General features: G+C 52.5%; 9 protein-coding genes across 9 annotated transcripts; 8 read left to right on the top strand and 1 right to left on the bottom strand.

The window, feature by feature from the left end:
- Positions 1 to 444: 444 nt before the first annotated feature.
- Positions 445 to 2,845, top strand: PV05_00367 (uncharacterized protein). Its single transcript, XM_013465256.1, has 3 exons — positions 445 to 1,814; positions 1,887 to 2,400; positions 2,459 to 2,845. The coding sequence occupies exons 1-3, from the start codon at positions 898 to 900 to the stop codon at positions 2,735 to 2,737; spliced, it is 1,710 nt and encodes a 569-aa protein (XP_013320710.1). The 5' UTR covers positions 445 to 897; the 3' UTR covers positions 2,738 to 2,845.
- A 236-nt stretch (positions 2,846 to 3,081) lies between these two features.
- PV05_00366 (uncharacterized protein) lies at positions 3,082 to 5,818 on the top strand. The gene is made up of 2 exons (XM_013465255.1): positions 3,082 to 4,566; positions 4,620 to 5,818. Exons 1-2 carry the CDS (start codon positions 3,251 to 3,253, stop codon positions 5,599 to 5,601), a joined length of 2,298 nt encoding a protein of 765 aa, XP_013320709.1. The 5' UTR covers positions 3,082 to 3,250; the 3' UTR covers positions 5,602 to 5,818.
- PV05_00365 (uncharacterized protein) lies at positions 5,786 to 6,822 on the bottom strand. Its single transcript, XM_013465254.1, has 2 exons — positions 6,461 to 6,822; positions 5,786 to 6,276 (listed from the first exon to the last, which is right to left on the bottom strand). Exons 1-2 carry the CDS (start codon positions 6,513 to 6,515, stop codon positions 6,053 to 6,055), a joined length of 279 nt encoding a protein of 92 aa, XP_013320708.1. The 5' UTR covers positions 6,516 to 6,822; the 3' UTR covers positions 5,786 to 6,052.
- Positions 6,823 to 7,089: 267 nt separating this feature from the next.
- On the top strand, positions 7,090 to 11,024 carry PV05_00364 (uncharacterized protein). The gene has a single exon (XM_013465253.1). The coding sequence runs from the start codon at positions 7,128 to 7,130 to the stop codon at positions 10,824 to 10,826; it is 3,699 nt and encodes a 1,232-aa protein (XP_013320707.1). The 5' UTR covers positions 7,090 to 7,127; the 3' UTR covers positions 10,827 to 11,024.
- An 851-nt stretch (positions 11,025 to 11,875) lies between these two features.
- Positions 11,876 to 12,918, top strand: PV05_00363 (uncharacterized protein). Its single transcript, XM_013465252.1, has one exon. It carries the CDS (start codon positions 12,413 to 12,415, stop codon positions 12,758 to 12,760), a length of 348 nt encoding a protein of 115 aa, XP_013320706.1. The 5' UTR covers positions 11,876 to 12,412; the 3' UTR covers positions 12,761 to 12,918.
- PV05_00362 (uncharacterized protein) lies at positions 12,907 to 15,165 on the top strand. Its single transcript, XM_013465251.1, has 4 exons — positions 12,907 to 13,490; positions 13,540 to 14,001; positions 14,055 to 14,351; positions 14,407 to 15,165. The coding sequence occupies exons 1-4, from the start codon at positions 13,030 to 13,032 to the stop codon at positions 15,014 to 15,016; spliced, it is 1,830 nt and encodes a 609-aa protein (XP_013320705.1). The 5' UTR covers positions 12,907 to 13,029; the 3' UTR covers positions 15,017 to 15,165.
- A 231-nt stretch (positions 15,166 to 15,396) lies between these two features.
- Positions 15,397 to 18,416, top strand: PV05_00361 (uncharacterized protein). The gene is made up of 4 exons (XM_013465250.1): positions 15,397 to 15,595; positions 15,648 to 15,770; positions 15,828 to 15,992; positions 16,056 to 18,416. The coding sequence occupies exons 1-4, from the start codon at positions 15,457 to 15,459 to the stop codon at positions 17,930 to 17,932; spliced, it is 2,304 nt and encodes a 767-aa protein (XP_013320704.1). The 5' UTR covers positions 15,397 to 15,456; the 3' UTR covers positions 17,933 to 18,416.
- A 541-nt stretch (positions 18,417 to 18,957) lies between these two features.
- On the top strand, positions 18,958 to 19,779 carry PV05_00360 (uncharacterized protein; the record flags this gene model as incomplete). The annotated part of the gene is made up of 1 exon (XM_013465249.1): positions 18,958 to 19,779. One exon carries the CDS (start codon positions 18,958 to 18,960, stop codon positions 19,777 to 19,779), a length of 822 nt encoding a protein of 273 aa, XP_013320703.1.
- Positions 19,780 to 20,722: 943 nt separating this feature from the next.
- On the top strand, positions 20,723 to 23,503 carry PV05_00359 (uncharacterized protein; the record flags this gene model as incomplete). Its single annotated transcript, XM_013465248.1, has 1 exon — positions 20,723 to 23,503. The coding sequence occupies one exon, from the start codon at positions 20,723 to 20,725 to the stop codon at positions 23,501 to 23,503; it is 2,781 nt and encodes a 926-aa protein (XP_013320702.1).
- Positions 23,504 to 23,989: the final 486 nt, after the last annotated feature.

Below are 23,989 nucleotides of genomic sequence, written 5' to 3'. Positions count from 1 at the left end.
TGCCGAGTGCCCCCCAAAAAGGGGCGCACTTGGCCCTGCAACACTCGTTGATGGCCCCCATCATCCACAATTCGTTCCTCCACGCACTACTGAATATCGAGGTCGTGATATCGTGAGCCTGGTTCGCGCTACTCATTCATGCTCTCCTTCAGTTGCTCGTGTGCGGAGTATCTGTAAGCCCAACGCGTGGCTACGGGGTATCTTTGAGCGTCGGAAGAACATGGTGAAACGAACTAGGTGAAGAAACAGCTACTGGTACCTCTCGCCAGTCGTGTTGCCTTAACCACTTGAAACACACTTCGCAGCCTCGCCAGTGTGACCCCTGAGGCTCTACTCGAAGCTATCATGCCACCTCCAGCCTCGGCACGTATCATTCGGTTCACAACCCTCCTTCCCTTTAGTACTTAATGCTTATTCCTGCCGTTATCGCTTGCGTCGTTACCAGGTTTCTGGATGCTCAGTCCACTGGGCGCCCCCCTTCTGGTTTACCGTCTCAGACCTGTGGCCAGTCTGTATCAGATTGCCTTCACTTAGCTATGGCACCTCTGGACTCCTTATCATACCACCCGTATCACACCACTACGCGACTCGTCTCTGGCCTGGGTAGCCAACAACTGTTCTGGTACGCCTGGAGAACTACCTGGCATATAGGAGATATCATTGTTCCGATGGCTCGTCCTACGACTCCTTCTCTCATTGCCCAAACTTCGACCGCCGGCTCGGTTCTAACCATCTCTTACTGTCCTTTTAATCCAGATCACTATCCAAACCCGACAGGGCTTCAAGCACGCCGCTGGTCCGGCTCCTTTCCTTCTTTACCATAGCATCAGCGTATTGATCACGCACAATCGACAATCTTCGAACAAGCGGCTGCTACGGTCAACTGAATCTACAACCATGGGATTCCCTATTTCCACAACAACGTCAACCATGGTGGAACGGACAAGGTCAACGGAGTTGATGAGGATATTACTGTCGGGAGAGGTCAGCGGAGAAGCGCCTAGAGAGTTGACACCCAGGGAGAAATTCCGCAGATGGATGGTCAATGAGGGATCGCGACGCCTCTTCGTCAGCACCTTCATCCTCGTCCATTGTATGCTGTACGGCTTTGGTTTCATGAACTACACAATGAAGGACAACCTCACTCAAGCCCGGGCTACCTATGGCTACGGATACCCAATTGCTCGATCCGCCGCCTTGGTCCTCCACTTCGATGTCGCCTGTATCCTTCTACCAGTCTGCCGCACTCTTATCTCCCTCGCCCGACAGACGCCACTCAATGGAATCATTCCCTTTGACAAAAACATCACATTCCACAAGCTCGTGGGCTATTCACTGGTCATCTTTACGTGGGTCCACACTATCGCTCATTTGCACAATGTCGCCCAACTCTCCGCCAAGGGCCACGGAGGTTTCATAGGCTTTGTCAAGCTCAACTTCCTGACAGGTCCGGGCTGGACGGGCTACGTTTTGACCATCTCCATCATGGCCATGTTCTTTACCGCACTTGACAAGCCCCGGCGGGCTAATTACGAACGCTTCTGGAATACTCACCATCTTTTCGTCCTATTCTTCATCATGTGGTCAATTCACGGAATCTTCTGCATGATCCCTGCGGACACAAAGCCCACCTGTTTTGGTAATGGCTCTTTCTACCAGTGGTGGATGGTGGGTGGCTTCACCTATCTCGCCGAGCGTATTATGCGCGAAATCCGTGGCACCCACAAGACCTATATAACCAAGGTTATTCAGCACCCCTCAAATGTTGTCGAAATACAAATCAAAAAAGAGCACACCAAGACTCGCGCAGGCCAGTAAGTATTTTCACTTCCGGACGGCTGTCCCATTCAACGGCCGTTATGAATACACTCTCTGACGGTTTACAGATATATCTTTCTCTGCTGCCCAGAAGTCTCAATTTGGCAGTATCATCCTTTTACTCTGACCTCAGCGCCCGAGGAAGACTATATTTCCGTGCATATCCGTATGGTTGGGGACTTCACGAAACAGCTCGGTAGAGTCCTTGGATGCGAGGGTTTGGACAAAAACGAATCCAAGAGAGCCAATGACTCAGCAAGACTTATATCCGACGAAGACAACATAAAACTCAGCACACTCCTCCCGCGTCTCTATATTGACGGGCCCTTCGGCTCCGCCTCAGAAGATGTCTTCAAGTTTGAGACAGTGCTGCTGATTGGCGCGGGTATCGGCGTCACCCCGTTTGCATCAATCCTAAAATCGATCTGGTACCGCATGAAGGATCCTTCTGCAAGCAAGACACGGCTGCGGAAGGTATACTTCTTCTGGGTGTGCCGAGACTTTGGGTCGTTGGAGTGGTTCAAGTCTTTGCTCACAGCCATTGAGAGCGAGGATAAGAGCCATGCTATTGAGATTCATGCAGTAAGAATTTTCCCTATTACACCCCTTTCGAAGCCGGTAACTGACCTACCTAAAACAGTACCTGACAGCAAAAATCACATCCGCTCAGGCTTCCAACATTGTCCTGAACTCGGGGGACACAGATGCCATCACCGGTCTCCGTACACCCACGAGTTTTGGACGCCCCAACTGGGATATGGTGTTCCGGGGAATCCGCAAGCTCCATTGGCCGGGTGAGTGCGGCGTCTTCTTTTGCGGACCGAAAGGGTTGGGTGCGGATTTGCACATAAAATGCAACATGTATACGGAAGCGGGCGATAAAGGCTTCAGCTTTGTGTGGGGGAAGGAGAACTTTTGAAAGCGGACTCGAGTCAATACCCTGAGAGTCGAATTGCTGGCTTCACGCTCGAATGGCTTGTATAATTAGGTAGAATTCCATTGCAAGGAGATCTTTCTCATCACACCGCATTGGCTTCATGTCTCCATGCAAGCTCTTCAGAGCATAAATCTGAGGGTGTGAAGGTACGGTCTGGTCGAGGCTGGAACTTACTCTGCTTATCACCAAATATCGTGGTATTTGTAACGGAGGATGATGGGCTTGATTAAGTAAGCAGCCGGTTCTCCTACTGAGCCGGCAACCAAACGGAACTAATTGCGGAGAAGTCGAAGTCCTGATATGCGTCCAAACTTTTTTGCCATCATGCCTGCACCTTTGGTTTCCGACAGACTTCCCCCATCACCCATCGAGGGCCGCATTGCCTAGATGTGACACGACCATACTTCGTCAAAGTCCCTCTCCTTCGCTTCGGCTCCCTACCTCCTTTCCCCGGGCGATCTTTACAAACCAAGTCCGCTCGCAGTCCACGGGGCAATGCTCGCCCCTTCGACCCAGCGAGGGCAATGCCTGTTCTGTTCCTTTCGAGCCTTGGTCGCGCGGACACCCAAGCATATTTACAATGTGCAAAGAAGTTTCATTACCAGCACCCCACGGGCTCGTGAGGTCAAGAGGACCAAACCCTCACCAAGTGCATCCGGAGCAGCGGTACGACTACGGCGGCATGGACGAAAGACGACGAGCTCACAGGACTTTTCATTCCCCGATGAGACAGTATTGAAACGAGTACAATTAGCCTTGAAAGACCTAAAGGAGGATCTATCCTCGCGCGAAGCCATCTCCGATTCCGAGCCTTCGCCGTTGGAAGCACTCGATCCTGGAGGCACACGCTGGACAAACTATACTACGAGGTTGAAGGACATCTTAGAGTTCCGAGGCGAAAAGGCGACAGCACAGGAGGAGAGATTGTTATACGAGATCGGATCTGCTCAGAGTAACAAGTCGTCGACGCAAGACCTCCAGAGAGTCCTGCATTATGGTTTCATCGACTTCGTTCTGCACAAGAACATGGAGGACGGGATCCTAAGTAAATCAGCCATAACGGACCTGCGGTACCCGACCGAGTGGTATACAGCGGCGAGACAAATTCAGAGAAATGTGCATCTCCATATTGGGCCTACGAATTCGGGCAAGACGTACAATGCTTTGAAAAGACTTGAGGAGAAAGGCGATGGGTTTTACGCAGGCCCGTTGAGGTTGTTGGCGCACGAAGTCTACTCACGGTTCAAGGCAAAGGGTGCAAAGTGCGATCTGGTCACTGGTGACGATATTCGACGTGATGACGATCCAAATGTCAGTCTGTACGCTTCGACAGTGGAGATGGTGGATGTTTCGACGCCGGTTGAAGTCGCGGTCATTGATGAGATTCAAATGATAGCTTCGGAGGACCGAGGCTGGGCATGGACGAGGGCGTTTCTCGGTGCGAATGCGAAGGAAGTCCATCTCTGTGGAGAAGCAAGAGTACTCCCGCTCGTTCGCGAGCTCTGTGCTGCCACGGGCGATACTCTCCAAGTGCACGAGTACAAGAGGCTCAATCCGCTGAAGGTCATGACCAAGAGTCTGGGAGGAGATCTGAAGAATCTGAGGAAGGGCGATTGCATCGTCACGTTCTCCGTGATGAACATCCACGCTTTGAAGAAACAGATTGAGCTAGATACTGGGCGACACTGCGCGATTGTGTACGGCAGCTTGCCGCCTGAGACGAGGGCGGCGCAGGCGGCGTTGTTCAACGATCCGGACAACGACTACGACTTTCTTGTGGCGAGCGATGCTATTGGTATGGGCTTGAACTTGTAAGTGCCTTTCCACGGGAGTGCAACGTCAATCAAACCTAACGACTCAATAGGAGTGTGAAAAGAATCATCTTCCACCGGGTGCATAAATTCAACGGAGTCGGCCACGAGCAACTCTCCGTGCCTCAGATCAAGCAAATCGGTGGTCGAGCTGGACGATACCGAAGCGCACACCACCAAATGAACGATGGAAAGTCGAAAACTTCGTCAGAAGTCAGCGTCGGCTTGGTCACCACCCTGAATGAGGAGGATCTGCCCATCGTTCGCCAGGCCATGAACGCAGAAGCTCCGCCGCTCAAAGTGGCTGGTCTCCTGCCCCCAGGCGACTTCATGGAAGACCTTGCCGCGCGATTACCCAAGGGCATACCTTTCGAGTACATCCTCCGACGGGTCGCCGATTCGGCGGCGATGCATCGACGCTTCAAAATGTGCAGCATCCGCGACCAGAGCGACATTGCGCGTAGCATCGAGTCCGTTCGTGGCCTGAGCGTCACGGACCGGATCATCTTCGTCGCCGCGCCTTGTTCAAGGGGCTCGCAGCGCGTGAACGCCGTCGCGCAGGCCCTCGCGCGGTGCATCGCCCAGAAACGCGAGATCAGCATCATCGACGTGCCCGAGATCAACCTGGAGGTCCTGGAAGTGCCGATATCCGGCGACCGGTCGTACCTCGAGAGTCTGGAGGATCTGCATAAGAGCCTCGTCCTGTTTTTGTGGCTGAGTTACAGGTTCATTTCAAACCTGAAGGATCGCGACGTGGCGTTCTATGCGAAGGGTCTCGTCGAGGATAAGATCAATACGTGTCTCGTGGAGTTCTCGGCGAATCCGGAACTCAGGAAACGCGTGCTGGCGTATAAAAAGCGCATGAGTATCCCGAGCCTGCCGACGGACGGGACGGCGTTGCCGGCGAGCAGTTCACAGTTGGATATGCCGGCCGAGGATGAAACTGCGCTGCCGGTGGATTGGATGCGAGGGGAGTCTGGGGCCGAGTCTGGAGAAGAACAAGAGAGTCGGAGCGTTGCTGCCGCGGCGGCCTGATGCAGTATTTAATTTCTTGACTGTGACTGGTGGTTTGATATGTACAGTATGGCGCTGGGTGCTACAGGGGCACATGGGCAATTAAGCTATTTCACCTCATTGGACCCGAGACGATTGTATGGCGTCAAAGACATGTACATTATGACCAATGGGAGGATTTACATTGTCGACTTGAAAAGAAGGATGAAGGTTGAATTGAATGTAATGATTCTTTCTGTGCTAATCGAGCTCCGTGTATGTGCACTGTCGAACGCTCATGCTATGAAAATGATACAGGCCCCTCGGCTGCATGGTTGACGCCTCAGTCACCAGTCCGAACCTGCCATAGGTTCAGGACATGAGTGACTTCTCCAATGATGAATAGAAATGTAGGATTGGATGCAGCCATTTGCGAAGTCTAACACTCTCAACATCCTGTTCGAACAGAGACCACCTCATCGGTAGCAGCTGTCTATCGTTGAGTGACAACGCGGTCGGCAGAACCTGCTTCAGCGTTGCGAGCAGCTGCTTCGCGGGCAAGTTGTTCTTCGGTCTTCTTGTTGCCGTGCATGATCAGGCGGTTCAAGAAGCTGCCTGGCTTTCCAGTGTCGTGGCCTTCTCTCTCGGCGTCGTCCGCTTCTTTGGTGACGTAGTCCATGGTCTCCTCATCGGCAGAATCATGCTCATCGAAGTTGGCTACCAGTTGTTAGTCCGAGCTCTCTAGTAGAATGGCCTTTAATGGCAGAAGAGGAATGGTGAGGGTCAACGAGTTGCTAAAGAGGATCGTCGGATAGTGAGACATCGTTTGAACCTCCTTATTGTACCAAACGTGGCAATTGAAGATGTGTGACTTGGGCAGCTGTGGTAGGCTGGCACGTACCTGCTTGGTCCTTGTGGCTGAGTCTGCGCTTGAGCTTTTCTCGGATGTTGTCCATTTTGAGAGTGATTGAGAACGATTCTCGTCGAGATACTCGGGTGACTTTTGACTTGAAAACGAACGAAGGATATGTATAGTTGCAAGCTTGAAACAACGGCTGTGAAAGAAGGAGAAAAGAACCACAATGGGTAGAAAGACAAGCTGAGGCGGGGTGAAGGAGCGACGTCAGTTCAATGGAGGGGTGATTGGCATGAGGACTCAGGAAAGTGCCTTCTAGACCCTCGAGCACCCACTATACACCTGGACACCTTGGGCCAAGCGGGCATCGTCCCAGATGTTGCCAGATGGGCCGCGGTCGGTACTCACCACCACTGGCTGGTACAACAGATCAAGCCAGTCTAAGCGAGAGCACTGGGTCAGCTCCAGTTAAAGGCGAACGAGCCCACTGGGCTCAGCCACACTTGAGTGTCAGCCACTGAGTTACTCCGTACGGTGGCACGGGTAGGCAGCCAGTTGGTGGCATATGGACTCGCCACAACTTAATTTGTGCCTGCGCTTTTCCGTCCACTCAACGTCGTCCATCGGCTCGGCGGAGTTTGTCGACATTTTATGATTTTATACAGACACCAAGTTCCATCGTTCACGGGCCTGACACTGGCCACATAAGGCCATGGATGACTTCGCGTCCCTGGAACTCCTCTCCTTAGTGTCCAAGGTCACTTCGGAACTACAAAACCATTTGGGAATCAATGACAAAACCCTCGCCGAGTTCGTCATCGATCAACATGAAAAATGCGGTGGAAAACTGCCCGAGTTCAAGGCCGCTCTGGCTGCGATGGGAGCAGACTTTCCCAACAGTCTGGTGGAGAGCGTGGATCGGTTGATCTTGACGATGCATCCGAAATACAAAGTGCAGAAAAAGTCCGAGCAGAACGAAAAGTCGGACCTGGAAGAGTTGGACGCTATCGGTCGCAAGGCAAGAGTCTTCAGGGGCTTGGCTGTGCCGGACCGTGAACAAGCATGGGATGACTATGAGGACGATATGGTAGGACAGAAGACAATTGACGAGAGCCGACCCCCTGATCCTGGTACACCTGCCGACGATGATACCTTTGCCCTGCTTGAAGGTCTAGCCGGGCAAACGAAAAATGGCACAAATGGAACAACAGAAAGAAGCAGGAAAAGATCCCGCAGTCCGGATCGCGATGACTACTCAAGAGACAGGAAGCCAAGACAGAAGTACTGGTCGCGAAGTCCGAGCCCGCGTGAGGAGAAGAGATCACGCCGCCATCACCGAGATAGAGACGAAGACTATGACGATTATAGAGACCAACATGAAGACCGCCGAAACGGTCATCGCAAGAGTAGGCGGCGAGATTATGATGCTGAGGACGATTTTAGAAAGCCTCCTCGACAAGAAGTTGATGAATACCCCATTCTATACAAGATCTACGATGCAACAATCAACGGAGTCAAGGATTTCGGTGCTTTTGCAGACCTTCAAGGTGTGAAAGGCCGCGTGAGTGGTTTGATCCATGTTTCGGCCATACAAGAAGGTGCAAGAGTCAATCATCCTTCGGACCTGCTGTCTCGAGGGCAACATGTCAAAGTAAAAGTCATCAAGATGGAGAACAACAAAATCAGTCTCTCGATGAAGGAAGTAGATCAGGATACAGGTCAAGACATGGTTCCGTCCCGACGAATTGCCTCTGGCGCGAACATGGAACGACTGGACGGCATGCCTTCCAATGATCGCTACGGTGGTCTGGGCAGTTCAGTGCCTGTGATTGAAGATGATTACAACGCCAGGTCCAAGAAAAACAAAAAGCGGCTCACTTCACCAGAACGATGGGAGATCAAACAACTCATTGCGTCTGGCGCAATTTCGGCGCAAGATTATCCCGACATTGACGAGGATTATACCGCTACACTGAACGGTCAAGGCCAATTTGATGAAGAGGAAGAAGAAGAGATCGATATTGAGGTCAAAGAGGAAGAGCCGCCGTTCCTGGCTGGTCAGACCAAGCAATCACTGGAGTTGTCACCTATTCGTGTTGTCAAGGCGCCCGAGGGTTCAATGAATCGAGCGGCTCAGGCAGGGACAACTTTGGCCAAGGAACGTAGAGACCTGAAGCAGCAGGAGGCAGCTGATAAGGCAGCAGAGGAAGCATCCAAAGTCGATCTGAATGCTCAATGGCAGGACCCTATGATCAACCCCGAACAACGAAAATTTGCTTCCGAGCTCAGACAAGCCCAGCAACAATCCTCTAAATCTACCGATGCTGTACCGGAGTGGAGACGCATAACTCAGGGCAAGAATCAAACTCTTGGTCGCAGAACAGACATGACCATCAAACAACAGAGAGAATCTCTCCCTGTGTTTAAATTCAGAAAGCAACTTCTCGAAGCCGTTGCGCAGAACCAGTTGCTCATTGTTGTCGGAGACACTGGTTCAGGGAAAACAACCCAGGTCACCCAATATCTTGCCGAAGCTGGTTATGCCAACAGCGCTATGATCGGTTGTACGCAGCCGCGCCGTGTCGCCGCCATGTCTGTGGCGAAACGTGTGTCGGAAGAAGTTGGGTGCGAACTTGGCAAAGAAGTTGGATACACCATCCGTTTTGAAGATCGCACTTCACCACAAACCAAAATCAAATACATGACGGATGGTATGCTGCAAAGAGAGATTCTGCTCGACCCGGATCTCAAGCGGTACAGTGTCATCATGCTGGACGAGGCTCACGAAAGAACCATTGCAACTGATGTTCTGTTCGGGCTGCTCAAGAAGACGCTCAAGAGACGACCTGACATGAAAGTCATTGTCACATCTGCAACACTTGATGCAGAGAAGTTTTCCGAGTTTTTCAACAAGTGTCCTATCTTCACCATTCCGGGCAGAACGTTCCCGGTCGAGATCATGTACTCAAGAGAGCCGGAAGAGGATTACTTGGATGCTGCTCTGACCACCGTCATGCAGATACATCTTACTGAGCCCCCTGGTGATATACTGCTGTTCTTGACTGGCCAAGAAGAGATTGATACCAGTTGTGAGGTGTTGTACGAGAGGATGAAAGCGCTAGGACCCAGCGTGCCTGAGCTGATCATCCTGCCTGTGTACTCTGCTCTTCCTAGTGAGATGCAAAGCAGAATTTTTGACCCAGCGCCGCCAGGAAGCAGAAAGGTCGTCATTGCCACCAATATCGCCGAGACGTCGATCACGATCGATCACATCTATTATGTTATTGATCCCGGTTTTGTCAAGCAGAACGCCTACGATCCTAAACTCGGTATGGACTCTCTGGTCGTCACTCCCATCTCCCAAGCGCAAGCGAAACAGCGGGCGGGACGGGCAGGTCGAACAGGTCCTGGAAAATGCTTCCGTCTGTATACCGAAGCCGCATATCAATCCGAAATGTTGCCGACTAGCATCCCCGAGATTCAGCGCCAAAATCTGTCTAATACGATTCTCATGCTCAAAGCCATGGGCATCAACGACCTGCTGCATTTCGATTTTATGGATCCTCCTCCAACCAATACCATGTTAACAGCCCTTGAGGAGCTCTACGCTCTTTCAGCCCTTGATGACGAAGGTCTTCTGACTCGACTAGGTCGCAAAATGGCAGACTTTCCGATGGAGCCATCTCTGTCCAAGGCATTGATAGCTTCGGTTGACATGGGTTGTTCTGAGGAAATGCTGACCATCGTCGCCATGCTGTCTGTACAGACCGTCTTCTATCGACCCAAGGAAAAACAACAACAAGCCGACCAGAAGAAAGCCAAATTCCATGATCCTCACGGTGACCACCTTACTCTGCTTAATGTGTACAATGCCTGGAAACAGTCTCGCTATAGCGACCCGTGGTGCTTCGAAAATTTTATCCAGAAACGGCAAATCGCCCGTGGCCGCGATGTTCGTCAACAACTCGTGTCGATCATGGAACGGTATAAGCATCAGATTGTATCTTGTGGACGAAACACTGTCAAGGTTCGACAAGCTTTGTGCGCTGGGTTCTTCAGGAACTCAGCACGTAAAGATCCACAAGAAGGCTACAAGACCCTAATCGAGGGGACCCCGGTGTACATGCACCCGAGCAGTGCGCTCTTCGGGAAGCCTGCGGAGCATGTGATATTCCACACGCTCGTGCTCACGACGAAAGAGTACATGCATTGTGCGACAGTGATAGAGCCGAAGTGGCTGGTCGAGGCGGCGCCGACGTTTTTCAAGGTTGCCCCGACAGACCGGCTAAGCAAGCGCAAGAAGGCGGAACGAATTCAGCCTCTGCACAATAAGTTTGCTGGTGAGGATGATTGGAGATTGAGTGCGCAGAAACGGCAGGGTAGAAGTGGTGGAGGAGGGACTTGGGGGTGAGCGCAAGACTTGTGGTCATTGTGGTGGCGGGCGTGGACGTCCGGACAGGTTTGAGATACCAGCATCAGCAAAGCCATATTGGGGGCAGCATCATATACCTTTGATTATAAATGCTTCAAGGAGAAGATTGTCGATGACAGGCCAAACGTATGCTCGGTATAGCACGGTCAAGCGCGGTTTCGCTTGAGGGCTCGTCAATTGTTAGGCATCCAGCCCGGAGTTAGCGATCAACAGCATCATGACACCAAGTGCGTGCTAATAACGTGCCAGTAGAAGGCACCTGAGGCCTCGTTTCGAACCTCGCATCGTCCCGATCTTGTCAGCACCCAAATAATACGTCTGGTCTTGCTTTGGAATTCGCTTTAAGTCCTTAGCATCTCTTCTTCAAGTCAATTACACCGTCGCCGAGTCAAGCCTGCGACCCAATCCGGGCCTCAATACTCCGTGATGCTCCATACTTCTCCCTGCCTGGCCGACAACTTTCAGGAACATATCTGGGACACGCAATCGCTGTATGGACCCCCTGATCATCCATGCCGGGAGCCGGAGACACGATTTGACCCGTTGCCATCGGTTTGACCCTTTTCGTCGCCAATCTTATCAAACGAATGAAGGACGAGGTGCGACCGTGCGAGGTCCAGCGCAGTTACCGACGGTCCACACGCTTCCAAAGTCTGGTGTTCGGTTGTCTAACTTAATCACTATTATGGTACGTACCATCCCAGGCTCCATGTGCGATGCAACCTTCCTAATCGCTGCACGGAAGACGGGGAGAAGGCTTCTGGAGCAACAGACTGTGGATTGTTATCTGTCCCCTTAATAGGTATGTACTATTATGAATGCCGACTTGAACCGTCAGAAGGCGCCGATTTCCAGCGGAGCTTACGGGTCTCAGAACGCACTGCAACACGAGCACGAACCATGTCAACGCCAGGGTTAGCCATCCTTGATTGTGTATGTGGTCTTCGAAGGATGCAACCCGCCAAAAACAATATGCTTCGGAAGCTCTCCCATAAAAGGGCAGTCCCCGAGCGACAAATGGAAAGGGACACCACCAATACCCCCACCTGCGGCCCGAGACACTTGGGACCCTCAACGCATACGAGTACTGTGCGGTAATGGAAATCATGCACGAGACCGAGGTTCAGGATCCGGAGAAACGCAGAACGGCTTCAATTGGTCTTGATGCATCAGAGGACACCATGCTTAGAATCTTGTCAGTGTTGTCCACTAGCCCGATGATGTTACATCAGGATTCGCAAGTCAACATGATTTTCCACGGCCTCGCTTAGAGCATGACGAGGTGGCTACAGAGACTGCCTCGACTGTTATCTCGCGACAAGCTTTGCAACGAAGCTTAGCATTCCTCTGTGCAGACGTCAACCCCACACAACTTGGACTCTGTTGTCACAGACAGTGGCGTTGATAATCCGCCGCGCTACTGCGTCGATCACTAATTGGGATCATTGGCCTACATCAGCGACTCTTTTGCAAATCCGCGCCACTCCTGAGGGCTACCCGAGCATCAAAAGGCCGGTCAATCTGTATGATGAGCATGCGAGAATGTGTCAAGCCGAGAGGCGAACATGCTGGCGAAGCGGCTACGATCAGATGAAACTCCGGACAATCTTTGCCGTACCCAGCCATTTTCGCCTTCGCAACCACCCATGAACATCGACCTGCCTGATCGAGTTACTGTACCAGTATTCTGGTGTGCCAGTCGTCGCATGATTTCATCATACTTTCTACTCTCAGCCAATCATAAGCCTGACCACAGCGTTCGGAGTCCCCTATCTGGCGGAAGTCGAACATGGAGCTGCTTTGGGGCAATGTTCTCCTCCCTGAACTGCTATCAAACTGCCTATCCAACGGTAATTGAGACTGGACGTCGCAATCTCAAACTTCGGCTACCCTCCTCACTCTATCCTACCTGACTAACCAGGGATGTAAGTGCGAAAAAGCCAATTACACAACCTTGACCTATCAGTTGTGGAATCATTGGGCAAGGCAAGTGCCAATGCTTCGCTTCTGCCAGATATGTTCTCTGGGGAGTGTAACCCTCTAATCGGCGTTGGCTGCTCTGAGGCTAGTGGAACCGTGTGGTACGGGAGATATATAACCCTGCACGTTGCACCGTCGCAGCTCCACGTCTTGACCACATGGAAAAGGCCTTGGTCGCTTGGTGTTTTGACTACCTTTCAACATGGCTTCTGGAGTAGGATCTATCGCGGGCATTGGCGCTGCCGCCGACCCTCGCCTTTCCCTTTCTGGCCAAGGTATCGACCAGACTACCTACCCTCAAAGACTTCTGGAAAAGCTGCACGATCCCAGCATTCCTTTCGAAGAATACCTACACTTCGCCAAGATTACGAGAGCGGAGGAGGATCGCTTGTATGGTCCGGGCAGTGATTACCAGGCCACCGATGGCCCTGCGACCGCCTTTATCAAGGAGAAGATCCTTCGTAAACGGGCGCAACGACGTACCTCGATTGAGCAGCCACGTTTGTCCATCAGCGCACAGGGCGAGGCTCAAATTGCGCGACCTGCGGAATCGGGCAACGAGTCGGGCAACGAGAAGACTACGCAGGACAGGAAGTTCGAGCCTATGATCATCTCTGACGATGAATGGGTGCAAGCTTCACGAGCTGCAAGGACAGCGACTTGGTGAGTTAGTTCCTTGGACACCTGTATCCCGGCTAACGTGGGGGATCAGGTCCGCCGTATTCTATCTGATCACCACCGATATTCTGGGCCCGTTCAGCACAGGGTACGCTTTCAGCCAAATGGGTCTCGGACCTGGTGTCGCTCTCTTCACCGTCTTTGGTGCTCTTGGTGGCTACAGCGGTTACCAACTGTGGAGGATGTATCTCCAGCTCGACAGTGACCGGTATCCAATGAAAGGTTATGGTGACATTGGATTCCGTGTCTATGGATCATGGTTTCGCCATACCGTCAACAGCTTGCAATCATTCCAGTTCTTTCTGAACGTGGCCTTGATCATCCTGACGAGTGGCCAATCTATCAGCCAGCTGTCCAAGGGCAATCTTTGCTTCATTGTGTGTATGGCTGTTTGCACGATCTTTGGTTGTATCGTCGGACAGATTCGAACGCTTCAGCGCTTCGGCTGGTTGGCTTCTTGGGCGGTGTTTTTGAACCTGTTTATCATCTTTGCAACGTGAGTATTCCCTGCCTTGCTCTATGTCAAGTTCATGGCTAAAGCACGGCTAGCATGGGCGTTATGGCTCACTCGCCTCCCAACTACAAGCTCTACGCTGCCTCAAACCCTGACTTTAACATCAACAACCCGGATCCTATCCAGGTGTCCGGCGCAGCACCATCCGGACTCAGCATCGTAGACAACGTTAATGGTCTTATGAATGCCGTCTTCTCCTTCGGCGGGGCCACTCTGTTCGTCGAGTTAATGTCCGAAATGCGTCGCCCTATGGACTTCTGGAAAGGACTTGTCTGCGCAGATATTCTGATCTACCTCTGCTACATGGTCTATGGTCTCTATACCTATTGCATGTGAGTGAATGCGGAATCCAGCTGAGCAGAAACATGGTGCTAACGCGATGCCCAGGCAAGGACAATATGCATACAACGTCTCGTACCAAGGTGTCTCCCCGTACTCGTGGCAGACTGTTGGCAACATTTTGGGACTCATCACTGGTCTCATTGCGGCCGTACTGTACGGCAATATCGGCATCAAGGTGCTCTACAACAACCTCGGAAGAGACTTGTTGAAGTTCCCCCGACTCGAGAGCAAGGGTGGCAAATGGATTTTCGTCTTCTTCGTCCCCATCTACTGGATACTTGCTTGGGTCGCCGCACAATCGGTGCCTCAAATCAACTCCTGGATTGTGCTCGTTGGTGCTGGATGCATCCTGCAATTCACCTATACCTTCCCACCATTCATGATGATGGGCTTCAAGATCCAGCGGGACGCCATTCTGCCCCAGGAGACGTATGACCCTGCTACTGGGCAAGTCCAGCGGGTCGACAGCGGCGTCAAGCGATGGATTCGGGGCTTCAAGAAGGAGCTTTGGTGGAACCTGTTCGATTTGGTGTACTACCTCGGGTCTTGTGTCACCTGCATTTTGGGCTTGTACGCTGCTTTCACTACCATGGTTGACGCGTACAAGAGCTCACCCAACTTGTCGGCGTGGCGCTGCGAGTCTCCCACAGGCTAGAGCAGACATATTGTATGGGAGTAGTGGATCGCGACGATGGATCGTGAGTGGGAGGCTTATGTGGTGCGACTGAGACGGAGGATTTGACCCCAGAAGAAAAAGCAGCTAGATTCTTAGTGACATGTAGCTATAACTGTCGAAGATGTGTGTACAAAAGAGGAATCCCTGTTATTTCTTCTCGTGATGATTGTGTCGATTACTCCGTATGAGTCCTACTGCCAAGTCAAATCTGGGGTAACCTTGGGTGTCCCACGGGAGCCGCGTGACTTACAAAATGATCCAATGGAGGCCTGAGGCGGGTGTCAGTATCACGCAATTTTCCGGGTCATACGCTCATGATGGCCCCTTCTTTTATTCATTCCTTCTTCTCCTTCTTATTGCCCAAGTTCTACGGTCTGCGCCGGCGCAGATCCTTTTTTCCTTGATATCCTTCAAAAGCCATGGTACTATCATGGGGTTTGCTGTATAGGTTGTTTGTTTTCATCGTCTTGCAGGGTCTAGCCTATGTCCAAGCCCATGTGTCCAGCGCCCAGCAGCCACTGGCGGTAGGCGAACCCGCCCAACGCGGGGAAGATGCAGGTACTATCGCTCCTTATCTTGAAGCAACGATATCATGCTGATCCAGCGCCAGGATGTTGCCACAGATCTTGGTTGAAAGATCAACGTGTCATCCTAAATAGACCGACGTGGAATGTGCGGACTCCCAAAGAAGACCCTCAGCAACCGATCAGAGACCCCTATTTTAACACCACTTGTACGAAGAAGCCCTTGGTGAAGAGTCAGCCAAAGCTAAGCTAACCTGGCGCTGCAGTGCTACCCTTGAAATTTGAACCCTTGCCTCTCGGTTCTGTCAAGCCGCTGGGATGGCTTCGCCAACAGTTGGACTTGATGGCCGACGGCCTGCCAGGTCATTTGCATGAATTTTATCGCCTTGTTAAGGATGCCCCTTGGCTCGGGGGAGACCAAGAATATTCATGTATGCCCTTCAATCCCAACTCGGCTTACACGAGGGACGAGTATACTGACACTGCTCGTGCAGGGCTCAATGAAGCATGGCCGTACTCATACAATGCACTTGTTCCGTTGGCCTGGCTGACCGAAAACGCACGGCTGAAGCATCACGTTCTCCGCGTCACCGATTGGGTCATCAGTCATCAACATGAGGACGGCTGGCTCGGTCCCGAAACAGATCTTTCACGCCGCAATTTCTGGGGGAGATATCCTCTGTTTCTGGGCTTCATGCAATTGGTGGAGGCCGAGCCCGACCTCGGTGAGGGAATGATCTTACCAGCCATGCATCGGTTTGTGCTGCTCATGTACCAAATGCTTTCGAACAAGCACCAAGGCTACGTGTGGAAGCCTGGCGACCAGTTCGACGAGCAATGGGGCCGTTCGAGGGCTGCAGATATGGTGCTTGCCCTGCAATGGCTATACGAGAAGTATCCCATGGGTAACGAGAAAGAGATCCACCATTGTATGGTGTACATGTACGAGATGGCCTATGACTGGGGGTACTGGTTCAACGAGGACAATTACATCAAAGATGATTTGGATTTGTATCCGGTTGAACTGACAAACAGCTTGTTTCCGTACCTTCATGGTGTCAATGCCGGCCAGGGACTGAAGTGGGCTGCCGTCATGCGAAGGCTGGTGCAAGACGACTCGCTGCTCAACACAAGCAGGAACGGAGTCAACTGGACGTTTCAATATCATGGCACACCGTCAGGAGCCATCATCGGCGACGAGCGGCAGGCTGGACTCAGTCCCGTCCGTGGCACCGAACTTTGCAGTGTGGTCGAGACAATGTTCTCGTTGAACTACCTCTACCAAGCTACGGGGGACCGTGATCTTGCTGACAAGTCCGAGCTCGCCGCTTACAACGCTCTTCCAGTCATGTTCATGCCGCATTGGTGGGCGCATCAATATATAGCCCAGACGAATCAACCCGCAAGTCACCGTCTGGAAAGCTCGCCGTTCTGGAACGTTGGTCCCTTTGGTCAGACATATGGAACCGAGCCAAATTTTCCATGCTGCACGGTCAATATGCAGGGATACGCCAAATGGGTGCCGGCATCCTTTGTAAAGGTTGGGGAGGACGGACTTGCGCATGCGTTGCTCGGCCCGGCACATGTCAGCACAACCTTGATGAAGCGCAACAAGATACGAATTCGCTGTGAGACCAACTATCCCTTTGCAAATTACCTCAGTTACGAGATGAAAGCGAGGTCAGCGTTTCGATTTTCGTTCCGGGTGCCTAGCTGGGCAATTTTGAATGAGAGCAGTATCTGGGTTGACTCGGGCAAAGCTCGTGACCTCAAGCCGGATAATGCGACGGGTTTGCACACCATGATTGTGCCTGCTGGTCACACTCGGATTGAGGTCATGTTTGGTGCGACAGTGCGCGTCGAGCCTCGAGCGAACGACACCGTGTCGATATATCATGGCGCGCTACTATACGCATTGCCTATTGCCGGAGACTACTCCTATACCCGCCCAGCACGGTATCCAGGGACGTCGGCACCGCCCCAGGCGAGAGATTGGGCGATACTGCCGCGAGAACCGTGGAATGTGGCTATTGATATCACGACACTGAGATTTTTCGATTATCCGAATCGGTACGATGATTGGATGCCCCATCCAATATGGCATGAGGAACAGCCACCTGTAAGTATCTCGGCCTTGGCCTGTGAGATCGATTGGCAATTGAAGGATGGATATGCCCCGAATCCTCCGCTTAAGGGGCAACGGAACTGTACGGGGAGAGCCTTCCCCGTGGAACTGAGGCCGTATGGAAGTGCCAAGTTGCATATGGCAGAATTGCCCACGGTGGATTTGAGGCCTGGGAGTCATGATCTGTGGCAGCACGGCGAGGATGACGGTGAGAAGCCTGGTATGACGAATCAAATGGAACTCTAGCCAGAATTCCCACTTGCATCGACGAACTCTTCACAACCTAGTAGTTAGCCTACTCTTTGGTGAGCATTGTAGCGCCTGTAACAACGTTCGACTGCCTTCGAAGAGCAACGCAATGCGCTCCTGAATCTGGCCGTTTATGCAAAAGAGAAGAGGCGTCACCGAATGCTGCGTCATAGCGTCGACAATGGGCTACAGTACGTATTTGTGAAAAGTGAAGATAAAGAAGTGACAAGTTCTTCCGTCACGAGAAAGCACTCGCCCAGGGCGCTTGAGGACAAGTGACAGAGGCGTGAGAGAAGACATCCCGCCAACTTACCACAGATGCTGCGCCCATCTGACGCTCCTTGATCCTCCAGGTCTTGGGTGACTGGCGGCAAAGCAATGAATTCGTCGCTTGTTTCATAATTGGACAATGCTATGTACCAGGTATTGGTGTTGCGAACCGCGCCGAGGATGCAGCTGACCCCGGTTATTTTTGTTTCCTGTAAGCGCCCCGATCTTGCCGAGTCATGACCTGTAACCTCTCCAGTCCAATCGTTGACCGTGATGGCTCCAAGCACCGGTGATGGACTCTCCGGGAAACATGGAAATGGAAACCTCCTGGAAGGAGTCCTTATGGACGCCGATGGAGGCGATGCGCAGGTCACAAGGTAAGCACATCGTTCCATCCCATCCTCCTCTTTTATCTCGAGTTCGTGCCTGCGGACGTGAACAATCGACTCGTCGTATGGGCAGAAACACTCAGGCCTCCATTTCAGCTTATCTGCTGACGACAGCAATACGACTTCATCGTTACTCGGCAGCTGGCTGCCGATTGAGCTGGAGAAATGAAGACCTATGAGTATCCTCGAGTCCGTCCTCCTACCTCTCTACAACCGCCTCGACCGCCTGCCGATGCCCGATTCTCATGGATGGATACCCCAGCAGATGAGGAAAGTCGAGCTTGGGTAAATAACACAAGAGAAGAAAGAGAGACAGCCCCTCCAGTACCATCACAACGAGTACCGAATCCGCAGGTACAGAACATGGCACCGCAAGGGAACGAACCCGCGGGTTACACATATCAAGTGCAGAATCCCATGGGAGTACAACAGCAGCAGGTACAGGACCCGCGATACCCAAGCGCTTATCCGGCCCAGCAAGCACCTGTACAAGTACCTACACCACCCGCTCAATCACCACCTTCTCAAGAACAGTATCCATTGCCTCAACCTCCTGAACCAGTAAAGCAGCCATCATCGGACAACAAGCCAGCAGTAGCCATTGCGCCCGACGCTAATCCCTTGACTCCAAACGCTCCGAGAGTGCCACAAAGAGCGAGCACCAACATGGCCATCGTTCCTCCGCCGCCCGATCCGTCGCATTTTTCGATTGGCATATATACTCCCAGTCCACAAGCGCTCAAAGGCGGATCATGGCAGCATGGTCTATGCTCCTGTGCCGATCCTTCCACTTGTTTGACGGGACTTTTCTGCCCCTGTATCGTTTACGGAAGGACACAATACCGACTGGCGCTTCGAGGGGAAAGAAAAGATCCAACAAATATGCTAGGTTACGCCGCTGTCAACGGATCCTGCATAGCATTTGCGGCCTTGTGTGGTGTCAATGGGTTTCTGGCGGCGATCCAACGTTCACGGATACGGAAGACTTACAATATGAGTACGGAGGCAGGCAATGTCCCTGGTGATTGTGTCAAGGGCCTTTGTTGCTGCTGCTGTGTCGTTGCTCAGGATGAGAAAGAGGTACGGTTCCGAGAGGAGCAAGCTAGAAAACCCGTGGCCTCCGGCACCAATCAGGAAGGTTATGTGGCACCGACTGGGATGACTTTTAATCCGCCTCCGAGATGAGAATGCTCGGACACTCAATACGCTTGGGACCCGAGCTAGCAGTGGAATCTACTCGTCGGGCGATCTGGCACTGCAGTGCTTATGCCGGTTGGTTGCCGCTATTAGGTAAAGTCGTTCATGCTCAGACTGCTGATCATGGGCGATGTCTGGACACAGACAAGGCCGTAGGCGTCAGGCTGAGCGGCACACAGCATATCCTACCGAAGACGCCGCCGAGTACCTGGATGTAACATAGTGGCGCCGGGAACCTTTGATGGACCCCAGACGGCCAAGTATTGCGCCATGCCTCCATATGCACGACCCTGTCGGAATTATCGGGATAACGAACCGCTTGACCCATACCCGGTCAGCGCTCCGGCCCGTCGTTCCAGGGAGCCTATATCGGTGTGTCCGGCCAACAGGGCCTCAACTCTTCTACATTTACAGTCACAGCTCGAGTCCCAACCAGAACACCAGAGCCACGATAACCCGTCGATGGCTAAGCCTGGCAAGGGTGATGTTCCTTGAGCACTCAGCCTTGCACCTTGCCTCATCCGGCATGGTCTGTTACAATCCATGTTAGCCTAAGGAAATCCCCTTATGTATCTTCTATTATCACAGAACAATTACAATGTATGATTATGGCTCTGATGTACTGCCGAGCCTGGAGCTGGCAGCATTCCTCTCTTCTTGCGAAAGGCGCAAGACTCTGGCTGTTTCTCGATGCGCCACGACACCCGACTGACACAGCCAGGAGCCGGCCGACTATACGGTCGCATCAATGCACACCCCTGATAAACCTATCGACCCACTAACAGGTCACTTTCCACAGCCCCCAACTTCGCCCAGGACGGAAGAATCGGCCCAAATGCTTCGACGCTTGAGCGAAGACTTATAATCACCTGCTATCGCCAACCGATACCAAGGTCTGCGTAGCTGCCTGCGTTCTGAAGTTTGGGACACGATGTTCGCTTTTCAGGCATTCTTGCTTGAACACCTCCTGGTTGGTGTCCTGTCACTCTGGGCATACCTTGTCTGGAAAGCTCCTTGGTTCGAGCTGTTCAGGCTGGTCGATCTCCCCAGGGAAATTTCGTTCTTTGACCTCAAGGATCATGACGAGCAATTCATTTGTGTCGGAATGACGCTGAGAGCAAAGAGATGCACAAAGACCCCCAATGATAATCGGTTTTGGGCCTCTGCCCTACGCAACTGCCTGATCTCTACAGACCCTACGCACATATCGTTCCGCTCAATGCTCGAAAGTTACATCCTTCTCTGTTTGTGCCCTCATCACAAGGATCGGCCAAGCATTGCGCGGTTTTTGGTCCGATGGGAGACTGAGATGATTGCCTATCATCGCGCTGCAGGAGGGAGCCGAAGGCCTGCTGCTTCCTCTGGCCTACCAGGAGCGTATGCATCAGAGGTTGCAGACGATGAAGAGCATTCGTTGGCTATTGACTCACCATATGCCTCGCACGGTCGTCCTGGTACCGTCAGCAATATCGACAAATTCCCCATCGCCAATCCTAATGCTTCATCAAATGACAGAAGTCCGCAGATCAGCAACCGTGAAGGCACAACCTCTCCCATGTCATCTAAGGTAAAGCCTAATGAAAAATACAGTGTATGGTGCAGTACCATCAAAGGGCTTTCGATACCGGATTCAAAAAGAGGTTACATCTATATCCTCAGCAATGAGGATGACCCGGGACTAGTGAAAATTGGCTACACACAAAATGTTGCCAGGCGACTTGTGCAATGGAGGAAGGACTGCGGCATCGATTACCACCTGGAATATCAGTCGCATGAGATTCCATTTGCACAAAGGATCGAGAAGATTATCCACGCCGAGCTGAGACCAGTCCGGTATCTCAAAGCTTGTCCTGGACATCCCAAGCTGCACAAAGAATGGTTCCGGATCAGCCTAGAAGGAGCAAAGAAGACCGTCGATTACTGGATCCATTGGATGATGCAATTCACTCCATATAACATTGACCCACCTCACCACCACACGCCTGAGTTTATACGCTGGCTGTATTGGCCTGCCGGTGCTGGACTTGAGCAGGAGCCCTTCGAAGCCGAATTGAGGGAGTCATTCCTAAAGGATTCCGATGGGAAAATTTGGATGTGTCCGGAAATGGCACCACATGATGTTGACGATGAGCGTGACGAGGATGAAGACCTCGAAGACGGCAGCTGCAGCCCAGTGGACAAAGGTACGCCTGCGAGTGCTTCGTCACGCCAGCCAAGCCTGTCGAATGATGGTCGTTCGGCCCAGGGAAGTACGGACCAAGCCAAGGCAGACATCGACAGCTCATCGCTGCACACAACTCCATCCGCTCGACGACCGGCCATGCACAATGCTTCCGGATTGAAGACACCACGCCGCAGGCTTTTCCGCCAGGACACGAATGAGTCAGGTGAGAGGGACTCAATACCAGAGGATTCTTGCTCGCCGGGCAGCGAAGTCTCCACTCCTTTGACAACGATAACAACGCCTCCTTCAGATTCATCAACGGCCAAGACAGTGGGTCATCAACACGCGCCATCGAAGCTTGCTCGTGGTGGCCGGAGGAGAGCAAGCCAGAGAAGCACTCCGCCGTCTGAAACTCCATCACTGAGTACTTCGGTGACTCGCCCCGGAACAGACACGCTCGTCCGCGACAATGCAGAGCCAACCCAACCCTCATCGGCTGTAGACAATGGGAAAGCGCTAGTAAATGACCTTCCCAGCATTTCGCCAAGTATATCCCGCGATCGCACTGCAGCAGACGGGCTGACTGTCCGTGGCGATGAGACTGGGGCGGGCTCTCCAGCAAGCTTACCCTCCCTAGCAGCTCCGGAGCTTACGATAGTAACCGAAAAAGGGCTCGATTCTGTCGCCGCAAAGTCTCGAAAACGGTCGGGTAAAGCCAAGCAGAAGTCGAGACCACCAATACCATCCAGTGCCGCTGGAGAAGATCGGTCTGAAAACACTGAAGTCGAAATACCAGACTCGCAAGACGAGAATGTCCTTGCTGATATTGCGGGACCACAATCCCAGAGAAATGGGAATGAGGCGAAAGGCCGGGACCGCGAAAAGCTGACTCCGCCCAGGAGTATTCCTCGAATGTCAAAAAGGCAATCTGCAGCTTCTGAGCTTGGTAGCTTGGCTGAAGCTGAAGGGTCGTCAGCTGGCCGTGGCGAGAGGAGCGAAAAGGTCACTTTTCCCCAACTCACGGCGTCGACGACGACACCAGGAGAATCCGCGGTCAAGGTCTCGGCGGCACAACAGATTGCGATTGCTCAGTCTTGTGGAGTTATTGAGTCAGCCGAACACGAGCAGACAGATGGGAGGAGTCCGGTGACTCCTGAAGGTTCAGTGCAACGGAGAACACGTAAAAATGGCAAAAGTACGGTTCCTGCCAGTGCCAGTGCCAGGAATATCGAACAATGCTCAGTCGGATCTGAGGATCTCTCTCCATCTCCATCCCCGTCACTATCTCCATCTCCGCTTCCACCACGGCACCAAGGAGGTACAAGTTCTCTGTCCCCTACTCCATCTCCATCACGGCACCAAGGAGGTTTGCACCCAGGTGGAGAGAAACGCCCGACGGCGTACGCACTTCAAGGGGCGAAGAAGAGTGAGAGTGTAGGTGGTGGTCTCGTATTTGTCAACGACGACCAACAGTCCTTACGGGAGAAAATTCAGAAGCAGAGACGCAATGTTTCGGCGCCGGCGCTGCAAGGTACTAGTAGTACCTAGCGTAGTGCGATGGTCATGGGCCGGGCCAGGGCCAAGCAGGATTGCCGAGAAGACGGAGGGAGTTGCACGGTGGCGGAGGAGTCGAGATGGGATCAAAATCACGGAGTAAGATTGAGGACGGAGGATAATGGGAAGGAGTCCGGGGTAGGGAGTACGGAGTAGTTAGAACTTCTTCCTTCGGGCTGGGCAACGCTCGAGTGTCACGGAATAAGTCTTGCTTCTAGATGAATAAAGCTCGAGTGAGACAAGGAACAGGAGGTCGTGGGAATATAGGTCTATTCACACCTCCCGGAGGCTGAACAGACGTAGTCAACTTCGTTCTTGATCTTACCCATACGTTTGAGTCTTGATCAGCTTCGCTCTAGTAAAACGACTCCCTCTGTACCAGGGCTCTCGTATGACATCCCACTTATACTCCCACTTGCTGCTAAGGAAACCCCCTGTGCGCCTTTGGATCGCGACCCTCTTGGAGCCATCAGGAGCGAT

The sequence above is a fragment of the Exophiala xenobiotica genome (assembly GCF_000835505.1).
Source record: "Exophiala xenobiotica strain CBS 118157 unplaced genomic scaffold supercont1.1, whole genome shotgun sequence".
Classification (NCBI taxonomy): domain Eukaryota; kingdom Fungi; phylum Ascomycota; class Eurotiomycetes; order Chaetothyriales; family Herpotrichiellaceae; genus Exophiala; species Exophiala xenobiotica.
This window is presented reverse-complemented; position numbering and strand designations above follow the sequence as displayed.